The sequence below is a fragment of the Blennius ocellaris genome, assembly GCF_963422515.1.
Source record: "Blennius ocellaris genome assembly, chromosome: 15".
NCBI lineage: Eukaryota > Metazoa > Chordata > Actinopteri > Blenniiformes > Blenniidae > Blennius > Blennius ocellaris.
In genome coordinates, this window is record NC_137664.1 from 4,129,514 (window position 1) to 4,151,096 (window position 21,583).

General features: G+C 41.7%; 1 protein-coding gene across 4 annotated transcripts in view; it reads left to right on the forward strand.

Annotated features, from left to right (window-relative positions):
- dab2ipb (DAB2 interacting protein b) overlaps nucleotides 1-13,174 on the forward strand; it is a 148,793-nt gene extending 135,619 nt beyond the window's left edge. For 3 of the 4 annotated variants that reach the window (XM_080509958.1, XM_080509959.1, XM_080509961.1), the window contains 5 exons: nucleotides 996-1,887; nucleotides 4,243-4,380; nucleotides 10,257-10,459; nucleotides 10,547-10,634; nucleotides 12,809-13,174. In XM_080509958.1, coding sequence (XP_080366084.1) covers nucleotides 996-1,887; nucleotides 4,243-4,380; nucleotides 10,257-10,459; nucleotides 10,547-10,634; nucleotides 12,809-12,976 — 1,489 coding nt within the window. In that variant the 3' untranslated portion in view covers nucleotides 12,977-13,174. The remainder of the gene's footprint in view (nucleotides 1-995; nucleotides 1,888-4,242; nucleotides 4,381-10,256; nucleotides 10,460-10,546; nucleotides 10,635-12,808) is intronic. The other variant, XM_080509960.1, reaches the window with a different exon arrangement.
- The last annotated feature ends 8,409 nt before the right edge of the window (nucleotides 13,175-21,583 follow it).

Consider the following 21,583-nt stretch of genomic DNA (forward strand, 5'->3'; position numbering starts at 1 on the left):
CTGTAGCAGTTTTTGTGCACCTGATCTGCACTTGTATTATAGCTTGAAAATATTGCTTAACAGCAAGAGCTTGTTTTAGCATCAGGCTTATGGCCAGAGTAACATTAGAAATTTGCCATACCAACAAAATCAATAAAAGCGCGAAAGAAATAAAGTGCCCCATTTGTCTGAATTTAACTATAGTTAACCAGAATTGCACAGGGTCAAGTATCATGCTCAGGGATCCTGAAAGCAGTGGGATTCAAACCTGCAAACCATTCTCCACCACTACTCCTGGTTATAACTTAATGAACTGCATGCAAGCAGAAGTGTACAAATTAAGTGTTCTCCTTTGTTGTTATTTTAGAACTAGACAAAAATACTAATAAAAACAACAATATAATGCCACAAAGTCAAAGCGGAGGCTGGAAAAAAAAAAAAGTAACTTGTGATATTCAGAAAGGATTGGGCACAACATAAAGAAATATGTTATAACGACTTAATACAAATGTTGTGGAGGTAGCTGAGGAAATACTTCATCACAAAAACAGCAGCATCTCTAATAAACGTGGAGCACCATCACCAAGAAAGCTACGACAGTCCTCAAGATATATGGTTGAGGTGCTTTATATTTGATATATTTTCCACATTTATTTCCAAAAGCATTCTGGTCCAATCGACTCACGCTGCCACCGACCGTCGGCATTTGTTGTGTTTTAAAGATGATTTCTTATCTGCTTTCACTATCGGCATTTGTTGTGTTTTTAAGATGTTTTCTGATCTGTCTTTAGTTTGAAGCACTTTGTGTCTCTGTGCCTGTGATTGTCGGCATTTGTTTATGTTTTTAAGATGTTTTCTTATCTGTTTTTACTGTGAAGCACTTTGTGACTCTGTGTCTGCGCTATACAAATAACATTTACTTGCTTACTTACTTACTTTAAGTGCACATCTAAAAATGGGTGATTTTTTTTTTTTGCTGTGACTATACCATGGGGATTTGTTTTTGTGTCTTTCAGACTGGTGGACTTCACCAGGTTACCTTCACCCACCCCAGAAAACAAGGACCTGTTCTTTGTGACGAGGAGCTCAGGGATCCAGCCGTCTCCCGCACGCAGTTCCAGCTACTCCGAGACCAACGAGCCCGACCTCGGCATGGCCAACGGCAGCAAGAGCCTGTCGATGGTGGACCTCCAGGACCCCCGCAGTCTGGAGGGCGTCACCGGTCCCGGCACCTCGGAGGCCCTGGGTGAAGGCCCCGCTTCTGTGGTGGGATGGTCGGCGCGGGCCCCGCAGGGCAACATCCCCGGAGGTCCCACCCTGAGGAGGCCGGGCCAGACGCCCACCACCCCGGGCGCGGAGAGCACCCCGGGCCGACCTGCCCAGCTGCTGGCCCCGCTGTCCTTCCAGAACCCCGTCTACCAGATGGCGGCCTGCCTGCCGGTTTCCCCGCGCGGAATGAACGACTCGGGCTCGGAGTGCCACAGCTCCGTCAGCTCGCACAGCAACAACGACGACGGGCCAGCGGGCGGGAAGCAGTCCTTCTTGAACCACGGAGGCGGAGGCGGAGGCGGCGGCGGCGGCGGGAGCAGCGGGGACGAGTACACCCGGCGTTCGGGGGAGTTCAACCGCCGGCAGCTCTCGCTCACGGAGACACAGCACCAGCCCACCGTGCCCCGACAGAACAGCGCGGGCCCGCAGCGGAGGATAGACCAGCCCCCGCCGCAGAGCATCACGCGGGGTCGCACGCCGCCGAACCTGCTCAACAGCGGGCCGTACCCGCGGCCCTCCTCCGGCAGCATGATGACGTCGTCGCCGGACTGGCCCGGCAGCGGCGCTCGGTTACGGCAGCAGTCCTCGTCCTCGAAAGGCGACAGCCCAGAGACCAAGCAGAGGGCGCAGCACAAACAGGTACGCAAACCACGAGAACCGCACGCACACGTCAAACCGGCGGTTCACACACTCGGAATTTTCACATTCGAACAGGCCTCACTGTTCAGGGTGTTACGAAGTGTGAGCAGCTTAAGGTGCTTAGACCCACTGAAAATGCAACTTTTTGTAAATGGGTAACTTGTGGGAACCAGCTCTGTTTCCTTGTAAACAGGGGAACAAAACTACTTTTTCTGAAATACTGCTACCGCACGTTCGCACCGCAGCAGTATTAAATAGTTCTTCTGAACTTTTCTGGACAAAAAAAAGAACAAAACGATGCATTTTCAATTAAAATGTCATGTAAATCGGTCCAAGTTCAACCCAGCATTGCAAAGTCAGAAAACGTTATATGGAAGCTGTAGTGAAAGACAGTTTATTGTGTGTGTGCATGCGGGTGTCTGTTCATAAAAGCTTCTGATTTTAGGTTTTTATCGATCCCCTAAAAATCTTAACAGTTTCTAGCTTTTAAATCTAATATAACATCAAGGCTATAATTGAGAAAATAACCATATGTGTTGTTTACCTGAGGGTCTCCCACACTTTACTGTCTTCAGTGGCAATGACTAAAACGATTATCCACTGTCAATATTTATTGTTCTGCTCACTTTATTACCAGTAGCAGGCTTGATAAATTATGCACATGGTACCTGGTTAAGATAAACACAAGTGCAGACGAGGGTCTCGAAACTTCCTCCAGTGGGCAGGTTTTATGAATCTCAGCATCCCGAGCACCGGGGACAAGCGGAATTCACCGCACTGATGAAAGAAGACAATATCCATAATATTCAAGTCAACCAACGATCTTCTTTTTTTTTTTTGTTCTCTTAGGCTGTGTAATTACTTGAAATTACAAGTTGCCATTCAAAAAAACGCCCATGTGTGTCATATCATGTTGGGAGAAGTCCGTGTGGGCGTGCAGACGCCCTAAATGAACTCCACTCACAGCTCATGTTATCATAGTCATTTGCATGCGGGCCGATCTTTTACTGGCCAAGTTCAACGGGACGGTATAGGCACAATTAGCATCTCATTTGCCAGCCACACACGCTGCACACATGTGCTTGCGGGGGCAACAGAACACAAACCTCCCGGATACGGACAGATTGAGCGTTAACGCTGCAGGCGTGAGTGCCAGCGTCGTGCGCTCGCGGAGGAAATATTCCCACTTGAAGCTCGCTCCTCGTCGCCTTTTCTGGTAAGTCTGCGCTGGTTATTGGCGCGTTGGGACTCTCCAGGCCGCAGTTGTAAACACAGGTCACTTGAAGCCGCTGGTGACTGGTTGAAGGAAAGCATATTGGCGCACTAACGATAACGCCCCGATAATGAATGTTTGACACGGGATTGGCTTTAGACTGCCAACCTTAAAGCACAGCATTCAATTTGCAGGAGAAGTCTTCACAATGTCATCGTCGGGTTTTATTCATTTATGTCATCAAGGCTGGATGGGTCCATTTATAAAAAAAAATGTTATCATCTGCCTGTTTTAAATCGATATATAAGCATTGAAAGTTGGCAAATTCATCAACTAACAAAACCTTTTATAACAAAGTGGCTTTTTATCCCGTTCTTAAGGAAGAATATTGTTGATTTTTTTTTCCATAAGAAATTGAAGAGAATTTGCCGAAAACGACAAACATTTTGAGTGAGTTATAACTGTATGAGAGTAAATGAGTCATCACTGACACTTTGATGTATATATACTCTCGTATATTTTTATAATATGAGCCAACAATTAGCTGATTGTGCAAACAAACTGCATGTTAATTGCACCTCAATTTAAATAATTTCTCACCAGGCGTTATTTAGAAAGCCAACAGCTTTCTTAAATATTATGCATTTTTTTGTTTGTTTGTTTTTTCTTCAGATATTGTCATTTAGATTTTTTTTTTTTCGGGGGGGGGCGGGGGGGGTTTGTTTTTCAAAAAGCTTCATGGTGTTATAAAAACTGATGGAGTTCACCTCCACTGTCCGTCACACAGCTGCCAGGCGGAAACCAGCCACACTACTTCACCGCTGCTTTGTGCCTCGGGGTGGCAACCGGTTTTAATCTGACTCATTTATTCCCACGCTGCCTCCGCCGCCGCCGCCACCGCCGCCCGTGTGACTCTGGCGGGAGTGTGTATCCATTCCACCTGCTGCGAGTCGGCGCATTTCAAGCTTATTTCTGTTGTGTTTTCTGTGGTGATACTCCTTCCTTCCTACACCCCCCCCCCCCCCTCCCCCTCCCCTTCCCGTCACCTTGCACTCAGCTCATGTGAGGTGTGTGTGTGTGTCTGTGTGTGTGTGTGTGTGTCTGTGTGTGTTTGTGTGTGTGTGTTGTGTTGGTTTTACTAGGCCCCCTCCCCAGTGAACCCCAGTGCGCTGGACCGCACAGCCGCCTGGCTTTTGAATATGAATGTGCAGTATTTAGACCATGAGGGGACGGAGCCCGAGTCACTGAGAAACAGAGAGGATCTAACTCAGGTGGAGAAGGTAACCTACCATCCAACCTCTGACCTTTACCGACCCCCCCCCCCCCCCACCCCCACCCCCCACTCCCACCCCCTCCTTTCACAAACCACCTCAACTGTCAGCCTCTGATTCCCCCACTCAGCTGTCCTTCCTCTCTTCACCACTCATTGGCTCCCGTCATGAAAACATCTCCTCTACTCTTATTTATTCCCTTCTTCCTTTCAATCCGAGGTGGCTTACCTGTAAAACATCTCACTTGAACGTCCATATGTAGCATTAAAATCAGTGAAACGTCTTATATTTTAATCTTCCTCAACTCTCACGAACTCCCGTTGCATTCTCAGTGAGGCGTAGACAGCTTACGCGATGATGAATACAAGTCATTGTGCTATTTTATTGTGAATATAAGAACATAAGGAGACTTTGTTCTCACTCCAAACTTGAAAAAAAATGTCCAAAATGAAATGGCAGCTCAGTTTTCAATGTGATGCAGCAAAACAAGTCATAAACATTCAGAAATGGGCAGCAAAGTTCTGTAAAAGTAGATGGAATAATGTAAAATGGAGCATTTTGCATTCATTGGTTGATGAGTAACATTGACTGGGTGAATAATAATCTTCATTTCAACATTAACATTGTCCGTTCTTGTAGGTTCACGTGAATTACGAGGCGTTGCATCCTGTTTTTATTCACTTTTTACATGGTGTCCCAACCTTTTTTAATTAGAGTTGTATTCACCCACCATGCACACGCATGATTTTAAAGTAAAATCCATGCGTGTGCATGATTTTCACTGTATCTTTGATATTGTTTTTCTGGTAAATTTCCAAGAAGCTTGACTTTACTCTCAATATTATTCAATTGTTTTGATATTTCAACTTTATTCTTTTAAATCATTATGTTTTACTGGAAGTATCTTGTTAACATTCATGAATTTTTGATTTATTGTCTTTCTTTTTCCTTTCGTAAAATTTCAACCTGGTCCTTTTTGAAGATCTCTCTTATTTCTGAAAATCCTATATTTTGAATAGATTTTTGGAAAAAATATTTATTTTTATATATAATCACCGTATCACCATTATGGCTGCAAAGAAAATGGCCATTCATTATTTCTGGAATATTTTTTAATAAATGTTACAGTCTGAAAAGACATGAGAGATTCTCACAATTTCCTTCAACCTAAAGTTGCATCACACATTTCTATATCACCGAAAGTCATTCAACTTCAACAACGTACAAGACAAGACAAAGTGTCCAAGAAGCACTGGATGGTAGTATAGTATAGCCTAGTATAAAAGTATATTTAATTATTTAAAGAAAAACATATTTCCAGTGTTAAGTGTTTGGCTATTGCAGTTTTATCCGTCTTCATAGAAAAGAAAAACAACAAAAACAACCTCCCTTCACCTGCAAACACCTTCCCTCACAGCTCTCTCTCCTTTTTATTTCCACCTTCGGAAGTTAATAGACCAAACCGTGTGTGTGTGTGTGTGTGTGCGCGCGCGCACGTGTGTGTGTGTGTGTGTGTGTGTGTATTCACATGCGGTACATCCACGCCGACGTGTCGGGGCTTGTGTGCGCTTGCATCTGTGTGAGAGATAGAGACAGAAAGAGGCTTTCTGCTGCTTCCTCTGCCTACGTTTCCCCCGCTTCAACCTTTACAACCATTCACCCTCAGCGCTCCGCTTCCATGCTTTGGTTGGCTGCCACATGCTCCTTCCCTTTTTTTTTTCTCCCCCCCCCCCTCTCCATCTATAATGAATACAAACCTGTCATCCCAACATAGCTCATACTTTATGGAAGCCAGCGGCCCAGGCAGGGAGAGCAACCCAAAGAAGGCAATAACTTCAGTCTCAACAAAGAAGCCACAGCCGCCTTAAAATAGCCGAGCGGCAAACAAGAGAAGAATTGGGAAAAACAGCACCGTCTTCCACGGCGGACGATATTTAAACTCCCACGTTGATTTGTATACTCGCGATATTATTGTACCCAGTCGTCAAAGCGGGACATTCGTTTTGTGTTTTGTCGGCTGATTGACGGATTTGTTTCCGAGCACGTTACACATGTCGATTGCTTGAGTTGCGTTAAAAAAAAGAAAAGGAAAAAAAAAGAGAGACAAGAGGACAACCGAGCCTTTCATTCGTCGATCTTCTATACCGCCTTCATTCAGAGCGCCGAGGCTGCAGCCAATCCCAGCTGACACTGGCTGAAAGGCAGCGTACGCTAAGGACAGGTCACCACACACACACACACACACACGCACACACACACACACACACACACACACACACACACACACTGAGCCAATTTAGAGTGACCAATTAACCCAAGAAGCACGACTGGATTTTGGGAGGAAGGCGGATTACGCCGAGAGAAAAACTGTTGCCGAAAACGAGTCTGCGTGCAAACTCACAGAGGACAATGTTGCAGTGAACTTTTTAACAGCTTTCCATCATTTGGAGCTTTGGGATTAATTCCCAACAACGATTTGACGACGTTTAAAAGGTTGAGTCGCAGCAGATGATCTTCGGCAGTGGATCTCACACTAAGGAGTTTGGATCATTTAAATGAAATAAAAAGGTCCTGTTTGAATATTTCTTTCAAAATGTTTTGGTTCTACATTTAAAGATTTAGACTTCAAAATATTGCTGCTTTCTATTTTGTCGCGAGTTTGTGAATTTCTATAACAACCTCTATGGCCTTGTGATTTTATTTCTCGCCAAAAGCTCAGTGCAAATGGATGTTATTTGACACCAGCTTTACTATTTTAACCAGAAAATGTTTTAAATAAAGGCTTAACGGAAATCTGCTTTAAAAGAAAACCCCCCAAAAAAACAAGTTAGTTGCCATCTTCGTTAGAAATTCAATGTGTAATACTCATGCAGCAGCACTAAGGCCAGTGTGGTTTGCTGAATGAATTTTTTGTTCATTTTTTCATTGCATTTGTTCATTCCATCCAAAATCAATAATTAAAAACACTCCCGGCAAAAAAAAACTTCCAATCCGACACAGTCTGAATGAAAAGGAGCAGAAGCGATCAGTCTTATGACATAACTTTCTCAATATTTACAGTTTCACAGATATCTTCGTGCATTTCTGTACAGTATTTACAATATCCAAATACAAAACCATCATTCCCACGTTTGTTCAAATCAAGTATTTTGTGTTAAAAAAAATTTACAATTGAATTTCTTCAGATATCCCTCCAGCATTTCTGCTCTTTCAAAATAAAAGGTGTCTTTTGGGGGGAAAAAATGTTTTTTTTAGACATCGCGTTAAAAAAAGAAAAAAAACTTGCTTTGATTATGTTAAATGTATGTTGATATGACATGTCACCAACCAAAATAAATAAAACAATTGAATAAATGTCCATGTCATCACTTTTAAGCGTTTCTCTCGCTGTGACTCAAATTCAATCTTTATTTATAAAGCACCTTTAAAAAAACCAAAAGGTAACCAAAGTGCTGTACATCAAAAACATCAAATAAAATAAATCAAAAGTTAATTCAAAAGCACAGAAGAGACAAGGCATAAAACATAGAAAACATGTAAAACAAACAAACAAACAAGCAAATGTTGAATTTGCTGCATTTGGCCCAAATATTCGGTTCAACCAACCTTCGTTTTGCGTCGTTTCAGACCCATTTACACTCATCATGCCTGTCGGAGCCAAACTGGGTTTGAAATATTCACATTATTTTTTTTTTTACACCGACTTAAAAATGCATAAATATTTAGCCGGCGTTGCAGAGGCGCAGGGGTTACATTTCGGAGAACGTTTTATCTCAATAAATATTCAAACACGCCGGCTTCACTCAAAAATAGATGTTAGATGAGAAGATGTTAGCGCATGAAAGCCATTCTAAGTTGATTTATTCCCTGAATGTTCCCGCAACGTTTTCCCGGTGTTTGTAACGATGCAACAATCTGTTTTTAGTTCTGACGGAGAAGAGAAGAAGAGATACAAAGGATGTTTGTTTTTTTTAAGCATCTTGGATGAAAGTCTATATTTGACAGCAGCCTCTATTTTTTTTTTCCCCTCTTGACATCCTTCGCGTCTCATAGAAATAGAAGATGCAGGTGAAAGAGCAGGACGAATGAAACTGGACATGTCACTCAATCCTCAGAGGCTCGTAGAAACACGAGTGCAGTGATATTGAAGACGCGGAGGAGGGGGGGAGCGAGGGGCGGCCGATAAGATGAAAATATTCAAGGTCACTCCTCCAGCGCTGGAAAGGAAGGGATTGATGGGAAAAGAATTTCCCTGTGATGAACAGGAGAGTGACGTGAAGATGTGGGGGGGGGGGGGTAGAAGGTGACAGGGAAAGATAAATTACCCCTGTGTGGGGAATTTGAAATATGTCAAGTTTGTTCAAGATATTACCACATAGTTTCATCAAAACTTACTTCACTGTGTATAATCCAGAAGTTCAAAAATTGCTCAAATCCATATTTCCCTCACAATATTTAAGTTCCCTCTTAACTTACTTACTTCAGTTTAGCAAATTCCTGATTTATTCCTCTAAAATCCCGTTTATTCTCATAGACAACTTTGGAAATTCCCGCAACCCTTGTCTATGAGTTTGCATCGTTTTCACAAGGTGAAGTTATAATTTTTCAATGGCAAAATCAATGTTTTGAGATAAATACTTTAGTTACTGATTCAATTATATTATGTGTGACAGCTACCTTTTGACGTATGCCACGGCTATCGCGTTCTCTTGTATTGTTTTTAATTGTTAGCTTTAGCATTTCTCATGGAACTCCTGTTTACTGTAGGATGGGCACCTCGGTTTAAAAAAAAAAAAAAAAAATGCCCAGCCCTCTTTCACCGCAGCCGTCAGTAAATATAACTTTATTACTTTTACCAGCTTTTGTTTATACAGATCTTGAGAATTCGTTCTCAATAAATTGTAGTTTTATTGGATAGTATGAACTCGTATCCATGGTAACTGTAACACGAAGTAACACGCAGTCGCTCCTGCAACAATTCAAATTTCCCCGAATTATGGGACAAATAAAGGATCATTTTATCTCATCCAGATTTTAGAGCATCTTCCTCCAACTGTACCAACAAGACAATACATGTTGATTTAAGTACTTAATTTGAGTAAATATGAATGTAACTTGTACATGTAATCAAATTGTAATCTTCATAAATCAGCCTTAAATTGAAATAAAACTTAGGTGTCTGATTTATTCAACCAGGAAACTGTTAAATCATGTCTAATGTGTAGGAATTAGTTATTTCATTCATGAGATAATGATTTGTAGAGCCACGTCGACACACTGACAGACATCACATCCCTCACTGCCCGTCCAGAAAACATTTATCTCCTGAGGTTTCAGGGGCTTTTTTTTTTTTTTCCATCATATTCTACTACACTGTTCGCATCCCCTCCCATCTCACCTCCTCTTGTCTATATTCATCGTTAAATCCCCTGTTCTTTCTCTTTTTTCCCCTCTGCTCTTTGCAACATTCATCTTTTAATAATCTGCTGCTTTCAGAGTTTTTAAAAAAAAAAGGTCTGTTTGAATTTGACCCTGTATTTTGGTAATTGTTTTTAGTTTTGGGAAATGAAAACTATTTTTGTGTTGACGAAAGCATCCATTCTAGTGTCAATAAGCAGTTTTTTTCTTTTCTTTTGTATGGTAGCTATGCAGGTCTAGTATAAAATTGCCTTTTATGAGAATTGCTTGTAAATGAACCGTGTGATTCCCTGATAGAGGCTGCGTCGCCATTCCAGACAGGGATCACACCCGAGAGACAAAAACGACCTAATCTCCGTCCTGATCGAGAGATTTCCTTTTCCGCAACTAGTCAGCTATGATGACAATGATGACGGTCGTGGCGATAAGAGACTCCAGCAATGATCCCCATCGGCTTGTTTCGTCAGTACCAGCAGGAGATCGCCGTGCTGCAGGAGAAGCTCCGGGCCTCGGTGCAGAAGCTGGAGGAGTACGAGGCCCGTCTGAAGGGTCAGGACGAGCAGGCGCAGAAGGTGCTGATGGAGTACCAGGCCCGGCTGGAGGAGTCGGAGGAGCGCCTGCGCCGACAGCAGGACGACAAGGACCTCCAGATGAAGAGCATCATCAGCAGGTCGGGAGCCGGAGCGGCTGGCGATTCACTCCGCACGGGTTCCTCGTGTCTTTTTGTGACTCATCCGTCGTCTCCAAACTCCTCCAGGTTGATGTCGGTGGAAGAAGAGCTGAAGAAGGACCATTCGGACATGCAGGCGGTGGTCGACTCCAAACAGAAGATCATCGACGCACAGGTCAGTCTGGAGAGCCCGGGGCGGCCTGGGTTCACAAAGTCCAAACTATTGAGGTCTGAGACATCATTTAACTTGAATTCTGCTCAATAGGAATCATCTCTGGATTAAAAAAAAAACACTTTTCCCCCCCCAAACCTGGCTTGGACATCATGATCACATTTGTTTAAATTTCGAGCTTTAGTATGGTATGCCTTTTCAAAAAAAAAAAAAAAAAGCTAGTACTAGTGATATTGTGAAAATAGCAAATCCAGCCCTACCCCTATTCTATCTTAATTATCTACCTTAAATAGTAAAATAAATAATAAAAACACTTATTTTGTGAGATAACAATGCTACCAAAGGTCTACATCCTTTATGACCAAAAGACTGGTATTTTAGATTTTTTTTTTTTTTCCCACCAAATCAAATGTAGCTGGAGCCACAAAAAACATTTGAACTTTAAAATGAGGCGAACACAGCTTTCAAAGTCTCATTATGTACTTTTGATACTATCACAGAATCTTATATTGCATTTATGAAGTTTCAATTATATTTATGGATGGTGAACATTTCATTACATTTGACCTGTTTTGGCACCTTAATTTAGCAGTTTCACAAATTTTTTTCCCCGCATTTTGTTCAGAGGCTACTTTGATATTTCAGCTGTTTTAAGCATTGTGGCTCTTTTTAGCTATAGTTTTTTTTTTTTTTTTTTTTTACAAACTACTCAGTTTATGGTTCTTTTTTAAGACATTTTAATAATATTTTAATAGTCTTAGTCAATAAATATTTAATAATAATAATACATTTCTATAATAATTTTCCAGATTTTACTTGTACTCACTTTTATATCCTTTTGAAAATTACCCTGATGCCTAAATATATTACAAATTAATAAAATATGTATTTGTGTAGAACTTAGTGGAAGCTTCACTGAGCCACTCCAGGTTGCAGAGCCCTGTGCGAGACACAATCATATAATAATGGCCAATCATGTGAAAAGTGTGATGATTCTACAAGTATTCACTCTCTGTACTCACATTTATTCACATTTAATATCTGATTGGGAGCTTTAGAGTATTATGTTTTCTAAAAACATCATTTTAATAAGTTTTATAAATTGATGAAAAGGTGTCATTTGTGTGGGGGGGTCAAAGAAATATAAAGAGATGTTTAATTCATAGCCATCTCCACTCTGCTTGAATGGTCTTTTGCTCTCTCCTATGAAAGATAGATTTACACGTTTCCTCCTCTTCTGTAAAATTGTAGCTCCTTTATAATCCTTGATGGTTTTTATTCATGAGAAATTGTACTCAAAATCCACCTCAGGTATCAAAAAAATGCAGCTTTTAAGGATTTTTTTTTTTTTGCATTGAATTGTGAATGTTGATTGATACGTGATCCATTCACCTAAAACTGCTTATGTGGGATTAAGTGCGGGATTAAACCATTGATGTCTCTTCATGTGTGAAAATGGTGTTTCACATCCCTGCGAACACGGGCAGGCGGAAACCTTTGTGCAAACGTTTAACATTACGGGAAGGAATGCAACTGTACTGTAACGTGACGTAGACACACATCCAGATCTGAACGCAGGTGATTAATTGTCTCCTCGGCCGCCGTACTGACAGTTTGCAACTGCAGACGTATACGCCCAAGTCAAGTGATCGGTGATCTCCTTTGGTAAAGTCATTACAAAGGCGACAAAAGAAGCTGTCGTGTTAAAAATATAATGTATAAAAAACTCTGATACAGACTTTTTGCTGTTAAGAATACAATGCAGGATTTTTCTAGTCTCCTTTTGTGGAAGTTTAAAGGCAGATCAGTTGTTTCACAGGGTAACAATCATCACAATGTGTCCCAACATCTGGAGTTTGATTTGGCTGCTTGGTGGCGGACGCCGTGGTTCAAGTCTATTTGAGGGTTTTGAGGAGTGTGTATCTGCCTGCAGAGGGCAGCAGGTGTTGTCCACAGTGAGTTGAGGATGACGTATAACAGGGGTGTCAAACATGAGGAGGCTCCAATTTAACCAAAAACAAAAAAAATATCAGTATTTTCTATGTGACACCAAAGTAAAACTTACATTTAAAAGTCATCATAGGACTTTTTTTTTACATAATTTTATTTCATTTAATTAAAATTTTTGTTTATGTTATTTCAATTCCGTGTTAACGCGCCTCCATCTGTGTTTGCAGGAGAAGCGCATAGCGTCGCTGGACGCCGCCAACGCCCGTCTCATGAGCGCCCTCACCCAGCTGAAAGAGCGCTACAGCATGCAGACGCGCAACGGCATCTCGCCCACCAACCCCACCAAACTGCAGATCACGGAGAACGGAGAATTCAGGAACAGCAGCAACTGTTAGACGGGCGGACTGGAGTGAATGTCGCGTGTGTGTGCGTGTGTACGATTTCTCAAAGAGCGGACGTCTACGTGCATGCGTGGATGCATGCCTGGCGGAAAGACTGCAGGAGCTGCGCGAAGTGTGTGCGTATGTGTGTGTGTGGACTTCTGGGAATGCATGTCCACATTTTGGAGCCTGTGCAGGAGCGAAGACATGGCTGTGAGGGTGGGGGGTGGAGGGGGAGGGGTTGGGGGTGGGGCAGCCGGACAGAAAGGGAATGTGCAACGTGACGGACAGGAAACCAAGAGAACAGGATCACCAGATGGCCTTCATTCACGAGGGGTGACAGCCAGAGGAGGCGGGGCAAAGCTTGTACATATGAACCTCGGAGCTGTCAAACACTTTGATCGGTTCGGTGTGGGAGGGAGGGGTGGAGGGGGGGGGGTTTGGCTTTGACCCCGCCCCCCCACCCCCACCCCTCTTCCCGCTCGCGCCGGGGACAAACCACTATATAACCACACGCAGTGACAACCGCCGGTCACCCTCTCAATCCTCTCCTCCTCTTTCCTTCCTCCCCTTGTGAGGATGATCACTTTATTTCCTTTTTTCCTCCCGAGTGCTTTATTTTGAAGAACCAAATGCAAGCGAAAGAGTTTTAACAAAAAAGGAAGAAAAAAAACAAAAACGTGCTGATATTTTTCATCCAAAACGATCCTTTTAACCTCCCGGGTGTGTTCCTGAGCATCACGCTGACCTCTCCTCCTCCTCCTCCTCCTCCTCCTCCTCCCCCCATCGCCCCACCCCTCCATCCTTAAGGTGGATTAATACGGCGTAAAAACAGAGAGATTCATTCGTTTTCCGGAAAGAAGAAACTGCTCAGGACTTTTTAATACCTAACAAGAAAGTCTATGCGCAGAACTCCTCCGAGGAGATCGCCCAGCGTTCACGACTTCAACTTTCTGACCAATCACAGCACACCGGAGAGGAGAAAGAAAAAAAAGAGAACGCCGCAGAGATCGTTTGTGACGTACGTACAAGCTGCGAGCGAGGATGGATTTCTCTGTTCTTGCGGAGTGGCCACTTTAACGTAGTGCACTTTGTGAGAAGCTATTGGTACATGAAACGCCTTAAATAAGGAACACACCTCCATAACTCAACCCCCCCCTTCCCTTTCTGCAAAAAAGAATAAAAAAGAAAGGCACAACTTATACTGTGGATTTGTAAAGAAGACAAAAAGAAACACATGTATTATAAACGCTAAGATAAATGAATTCTATGTGATACTATATTAAAATTTAATATAGATGTATGCAGTTTTGTTTTTTTGGTTCTTCTATAGAGTATATACACATATACCTATATTTGATAATGTCGAATATAAAAGCAGCCCTTTATTTAGGAGATGTAGTTTTATTTTTCTCCTCCGACAATGAAAGACTTAAAGTGTGTAGCGTGTTTTCAAGCCCCGGAGAAGGAGACGGCACTGAGCAGTGATCAGGACCGTCGCCTCACTCGTTCATCACGTCGTCTGAGACAAAAACCTTCGCATAAGATCTTTTTCTCGAATTTCTGATTTCAGTCAGAATTTTAAACAGTTTTATTGTTTAGATCAGAAATATAAGACATACGTGAGAAACAAGAGACATTATTTCAAATTTTGCAAAAAAGCAAATCCCAGGGAGAAAAAAAAACAGAATTTTGTGAAAGTGGTTAAAATTCAGGAAAATAAACAAAAAAAACAAAAAAACTATTCAGAGTGAAAAACTTCTGGGAAAAGAAATGTAATAAATAAAATTCCAGGTGAAAAAGACAGGACATTGAGAACATGGTCAAATTCTAGAAAATAGACAAATTATTCTTCAAAGAATAGAAAAACCGAATTCAGTGAGAGGAAAATTTTAATTCTAAGGGAATAAATATGGAATTCAGAAGTGAAAATTATGGAAAGTCTGAGGAGAAAGAAAAGTCAGAATTCAAATAGAAAAGTTTAATTTCAAGGGGAAAAGGAGAGATTTCAACAAAAAAAAAGTCTGAAATCTAAGTGGGGGAAAAGTCTGTAGTTTGAGAGGAAAAAAAGTTGTAATTCTGGGGGTGGGGGGGGGGGGGGGGGGGTCTGGCAAACATGTCAAAAGTTTAAGAAAAAAAAAATCTGAAAACTGTGAGAGAGAAAAAGTACGCTTTCTGAAAAAGAAAGTCAGTAGTCTGAGGGGAACGGTAATTCTGTGGGAAATATTCAGCAAAAATGTCAGATTTCAACCCAAAAAAAAAAAAAAAAAAAAACCTCCCTGGTCCTCTTTTCCGAAGGGAACCTGGTGTGATTCCTCCCTTCTTCCACACAGCAAAGGTTCTTCGGTTCTTCGGTTCTCCGGGTGCTCCTCACTGCTCAGACGTCCCGGATCCGTCACGGCAGATCTGCGCCGGGCTTCTCAGTCCTGATCTTTACTTTGTCTCTGGTTGCACAAGAGCTTTTGAGAGACGTGTTCAGACGCACTCGCTCAGACTAAACACTGGACCGGGACGCCGCCCCCCCCCCCCCCCCCCACCCCCACCCTGGACGGCGGCGGCGGCGTCCCCACAAACAACATTTCCTCTCTTAACCGCTTTACTCGTCCGTGGTAATGGAATTATGCTGCATCCAAACTGTGACTCTTGTTGATCCTTGTGGGCATCGCCTCTTTTTGTTTTCCTCCCTCCCTTCTTTCTTCTGAATGTGAAGACTCGGGGTCGGTCTTAACGCGGGCTTCGGCCCCGCCCCGACCTCTCCCGCCATCCCTCCATGTTCTTATACGCTTGCATTCATTTTCCTTACCTGTATCAGACTATATCCATCAGGCGTGGGGCTGCACATGCTTCAACGCGTTGGTGTCCCCATTTTGAGTTTTATCGGTTGCCAGTTGGACAGTGAAGATTAAGACGACGACGGTGGTGACGGTTATGAATGGCTTGCTGCCGGCGCGACATGAATATATGATAAGTGAGTGTGTGGAGGCGGCCCGACGGTCTGGGAAAAGTGTAAATAAAATGCTCACACTATTTTTACCTGATGTTAAACGGAGCTTTTTGTAAATGTATCTCGTGCTCAAACTCTGCTGTATCATCATGGATATTGTAAATACAAGATAGCGCAGTCCGTCATCTGTCCTCACTGGGTAGAACTATACGAGTTAAATTAACCTTTCAGTGTCTATCTCTCTGTTGAAGCTATTGGTTTTGTATTTAGAGTGTATTTCTCACTAGCCAAAAACTGATTACGCTAAGTAGGAGTTGGACTCTTGGGGATGTCCAGTCCGGATGAGATTCACAAGCACAATCCCTGTATTTCTCATCGGTCTAGCTCTATGCACTTTTACGTTCAGTGGTCGGTGTTTTTGATTCGCTTTTTTTTTTTTTATTATTATTTTGTTTGTTGATGCAGCACAGCACCTCTTTCAGGTGTTAAAAACTGTGGCAAAGTTCAAACCCCTGAAAAGACTTTTTTTTTATATGAAAAGATTTATATCTGATCCACTTGATGTTTCTTTTACCCGTTTGAACAGTAATAAAAATCAAAATACATATATGAGTCGAGTGCCCTAAAACTGCACATCAACATACAAAAAAGCAAGACTGTGTTACTTCTGGCTGACAAGTTGGCAATAAAACATATTCAAAGGTTATGTTGCCAACAGCTTTAGTTCATTCGTTTTAGCTTAAATAAGAACGTTATGTTTGATTCAGTTTACTATCAATATTGCTTCGTAGCCGCTAATACAGTAGCTCGGCTAAACTCTAGTGTTGATACGTTCTAGTCGCTTAGCATTACAGCTAAATGCTAAAAAAACAAACAAACTGATTAGTCCTCAATGTTGGCATTGATCATTTCAGTAACTCTAAAAGTGGCAATGCCACAACACAATCATTTGCGGTTTTGCTTTGCTAGATTAGCATTGTTGACGGATTGATGTTCCTAAAATTTGAAAAGTAAAAACCGTGTGGAAGATTGGCGGAGACGAGAAGTCAAAAATCTTTTTGGTCAGTCCATATAGGATTTGACTTTCAGCATTTTTGCTCAAATGTTCAGGCGAGGACATATTGAAATGACCTATTAGCAATTAGTATTCCAACAAAAGTCACATAGTCTTGCTTTAAACTTGACCCCAAAATTTTTTTTATTGCAGTTCACACAGAATAAAGTCAAAGTGGCACTATTTTGTTTTTGTTTTTTGTTTTTTTTGTTTTCCGTTTCTGCCACCCATAACAAATCTAACTTTTGTAAATTGAAAAAAAGAAAGAAAAAAAACCCACGAGAGCAATCTACATGCTACTCCGCCACACTCAGAAAAAAAATAAATAAACAAGATGAATCAAAACTATAAAAAGCTATAAATAAAAGTCAAAAAGATGTTGTATGTTTTCTATTATCTTGTAGAAAATACTTTTGTAAGTATGTTGAAAGTATAAAGTATTTGCTGGATTCTGCTTCCTTTGATGACGGTGACAAAAACAATAATGTACAGAGGAATTTGTGTTGACAAACTGTGGCTGTGCAATTTATGTACATTTGCAATTAGACCTATTAAAGTTTTATTTAGCTATTTTAAAAAAAAAACAACCCTGTCTCTTGTTTCTTTGTACCGTTGATGACGCTTTGCTTACTTAAATGTAAATGACGAGCTGAATGGCGGAGTCATTAAATACTTAAAGCATGCTGAGCGACGAGAGAGAACATATGCTCGGATTCGGGTGGAGGGGACGATGGAGCGATGCGAAAGAGGCTTGACCTACATACTGCTTGATTGTTAAACCCCCTCCTTCAGCAAGTTGCGGGGAAATATGACTGAACGACATCGAGGAATAATAGCTTCGCGTTCGGGCTCTAATTGCGGGAGAAAACGCACTTCGAAATGTTGGTAATGCGATTGCTTGTTGAACAAGGAGGAGCGTCATTAGCAGGCGGCGCTCCTCTTGTGTATTTTAAAGGAAAAAGGCCCGTTTGTTAATTGCTCCCTGTGAGGCTCGCTCACGTCTTCGGCCAAGTGGAACAGGCTCCCTGCGGCAAAGACACACATTCACAGGGGGAGCCGGGCCTGTGAAGAACACGACGGCGAGTGGAGAACGTATCAAGGAACTCCGCGCACATATACTTTCATTTAATATTTTACAGACATTAATTCTATTATTAATAAACTAATAGATTTTCTCAATATGATGTATAGAAACTGCACGAGTGTGTGTAAATGGAACAAATACCAAAATATTGGTGTAATTATTCCCATTTAAAGTGGGAAAAAGGATCCCTCCAGGATCTCGGAGACAATCAATTACATGGCTGATTTTGGTCAGACATAGTCATGCAAGTCGCTCACAGAAAGAAAATCCCTGGTTTGAATCCAGGTTTTGGGTTCTAGTTTTCATGTACTAGATGAGAAATGTTCATAAAAAAAATAAATAAATATGACTGCAGTCAGAAGAACCACTTTACTACAGTCGGACATGTAAACGTGGATGTCGTCTGCTTAGAGATGAAACTGACATCGCAACAGTGAAGGATCGTGGTTGACTTTTGTTCATTTTCAAATGATCTGATATGTTGCTTTCACATCTGGAGTATTGAAAGTACTTCTAAAAGTAAAGAGGCAAGTTTATACAATGTTTTAGGGGAACTATAAAGATGGTTTCCTACATTTTAAATGTCTTTTAACCCGCCGTTTTAGATTGACTGGCGTTTCAGCGTGCACAAACCCATAACAGGTTAATCCATCCAGAGAGTCCTTTTATTGTTTTATTTATTACACATCAAAACAACTACTCAAATACCGTTCCAAAAAAAAAATCCCCTCCCTGGTGATAGTGCTTGTCAAACCCGATAATGTGCCAGAGAACATATAAGCTGTGTATTTTGTGTAAATACAACACAGAAGAGCTCTGCAGATGGTGGTGAGTTGATGGAACAGTTGGGGCTCTCCTCAAATGATTTTGGTTAATTTGCTGTCCGTGAAGGAGAACTTTCATGCATATTATAACGACCTCTAATTGCACTAAGTTTTTGTTGGGATTCATTTGCAATTTTCATATATGGCTGCACGGTGGCGTCGCAATTTGATCTGATCAGACAAATGTGTGGTTTGAATCCAGGTTTGGCTTCGCCGCTGAGGCTGAGCTGCTGATTGTTAAATTTCCTCGAGTGTCCGAGGAGCAGCCTGACTCAGCTGGGATCCACTCCAGTTGGATAAAGTGCACCAGAAGACGAACGGATCCTCTTCAATTTTAATAATGACGAGTGAAGAAACCAGAGGGGGGGGGGAACAAATAATGAATTCTGAAGAAACTTTTAAAATTGACGTATAAATTGTGACGTGCTTTAAAACAACACTGTTAATGAAAGAATCAAGATTTTTATTTTCACTTCACTAAGACTTTCAACAACAGTCTCCATGTGGTTTCATGGAGCGAAAGTAGTCAGATTAAACATCGATATGATTGAAATTATCCCATGTGCCAAAGTTTAAGTGAAAACTCAAAACTTGTGTTGTGTTTAGGAGGTGCGTTTATGTGGTCACTTATTTTTGTCAAAATGATTTGAATTCTTTCCGATTCTAGAATGAGATTGTCGCATTTACGTGGGCCCTGAATAAAGTAATCGGAATGTGCCAGGTTATATAAACCAAGACGTTCGAATGTATCCGGTCACATGGCGTGAGGTGAATTAACCCGTAGGAAGTAACCCGATGTGACTATGATAATATCAAAAACCAAACTGCACCACCCCCTGCGATTGTATCGTAATTTCAATCGGATGGTGCAACTATAATCGGAATGAAGTGTTTATATTGTGCAGATTTAATCGAATTACTTTTGGTCGATGTGACCACGGCTACGGAAATCAGAACGACTTGTATCGGGCTCTCAGATCAAACAGAACAAGAGATTATAGGAATTATATTCATTTACAATTTTTGGTGAATACATTGACTGAAAAATGTATTTGATTCATATTGATTCATAACAAAAACGCCATATTGTATTTACCACCTGTGTAAACGGAAAGATTTACTTTTTGGGGGGGATTTCTGTTACTATTGAACAATTTACTTAGCCATTCTTTATTTTATTATTTTTGTGTGTTTTGTTTTGTCCTATGCTCTGTGTGTGTTCACTTTGTAGTGTTATATTATGAAATAATTAAAAAAAACTGATTGGAAAAAAAGAAAACAACTTTTGTTGCTGCTACAGCACCCACTAGTGGCCCTACATGTTAACTACATCATTTTCTGCCGTTTTCATTCGAAACATTGTTGCGCAATCAACGGGCCTAAACTCTGATCGAAGGACATGGCACAACTTCTGTTTCCATCCCAAATGGCAGACCGATGATAAAAAAAGATCAAACGTGAGATTTATGAATGGATGCAGATTTAGCCGCTACTGGATATGAAGGGTCGCTAACTGAGCCTTGCATCGGCAGTGGAAATGGAGGCGGCAGCGGCAGCCTCTGCAACAGAAGGTCGAAGAAACACGGGCAGATGGTTGTGCTGTGAAACATATCTAAGGTCTTAAAACATGTAAAGATATAAAAAAAACAAAAAGAAGACGAGAACCGTTTCAAATGCATCCATCAGCCTCTTTGCAGACGGAGATGTAAACAGCACCGAGTGCCAGCGGTGCCGCCATTATATGTGACAAATGGTGCCCTTTAATTAGCTCATGGGGGAAATCACTTCGAGGTGAGACAATAATAGAACACACACGCCGTGACGTAGTCTCATCGTGCGAGTAACAGTAGCAACGATCATGTGAAAATTAAAGAAACAGAAGAGAAAGACACATTTCAGCATTGCAAAGAGCGAAAGGGTTATTTATTTATTTTTTTTTGCAGGTTATCAATACACTTTGTGTTCTCTGTAACGCCGCAGGCTCGCACATCTACGTGGCGATCAAATCCCAGGAAGTAAGTTCGCCCGACAGCAAGGAGCGGAAACTTCAAAGTCCATGGGTTGTTTGACCTCAGCTGCCCCACATTTCAAGTAGTTTCTATTCTTTACATGAAGGCTTAAACAAGAAACTCTAAAAACAATTACTTTTTCTTTTTTTTTTGGTGTGTGTGCTCACAACTGCCAGCCAAGTCACACATCAGAGGGACTTTTTTTCCCACGAAACGCAACTCAAATCTTTATCTGAGACACAATGCGATGTCATTTAACTTGTGAATTCTTGTGCCTCGCAATTACGGCAATAACGACGAGGCGGTCGTGTGGCAACAAAGTCGTGACGTCACCTCAGCTTGGAGGTCCGAAGCTGCACCGAGGGAAGAAGCAACGCGGCCTTTCTTTTTTTTTTTTGTTCTTTTCTGTCCTTTCCCTCTTTGAAATACTTTTCGCTAATAGAGTTCGTGGGAGCTGAACCCCGTGACGAGCGACAGGCTTTCAATCGCCGAGCCGCACACGAATAAATACAGCACCGAACGGCCGCTCGCGCGTACAAACGAACCACGCGCACGTAAAGTCGCAGTCACAACCGATTCTGTGCAAAACGTTACAGATTGAAGAGTCGCTGTGCAAATTCAAGGGACGAAATACAGCGAGGAGACGCCCTTATATCCTCTCTGTTTCGAAGTGAATGCGTGTGAATCTGCTGAAGTGGAGCGTCTCA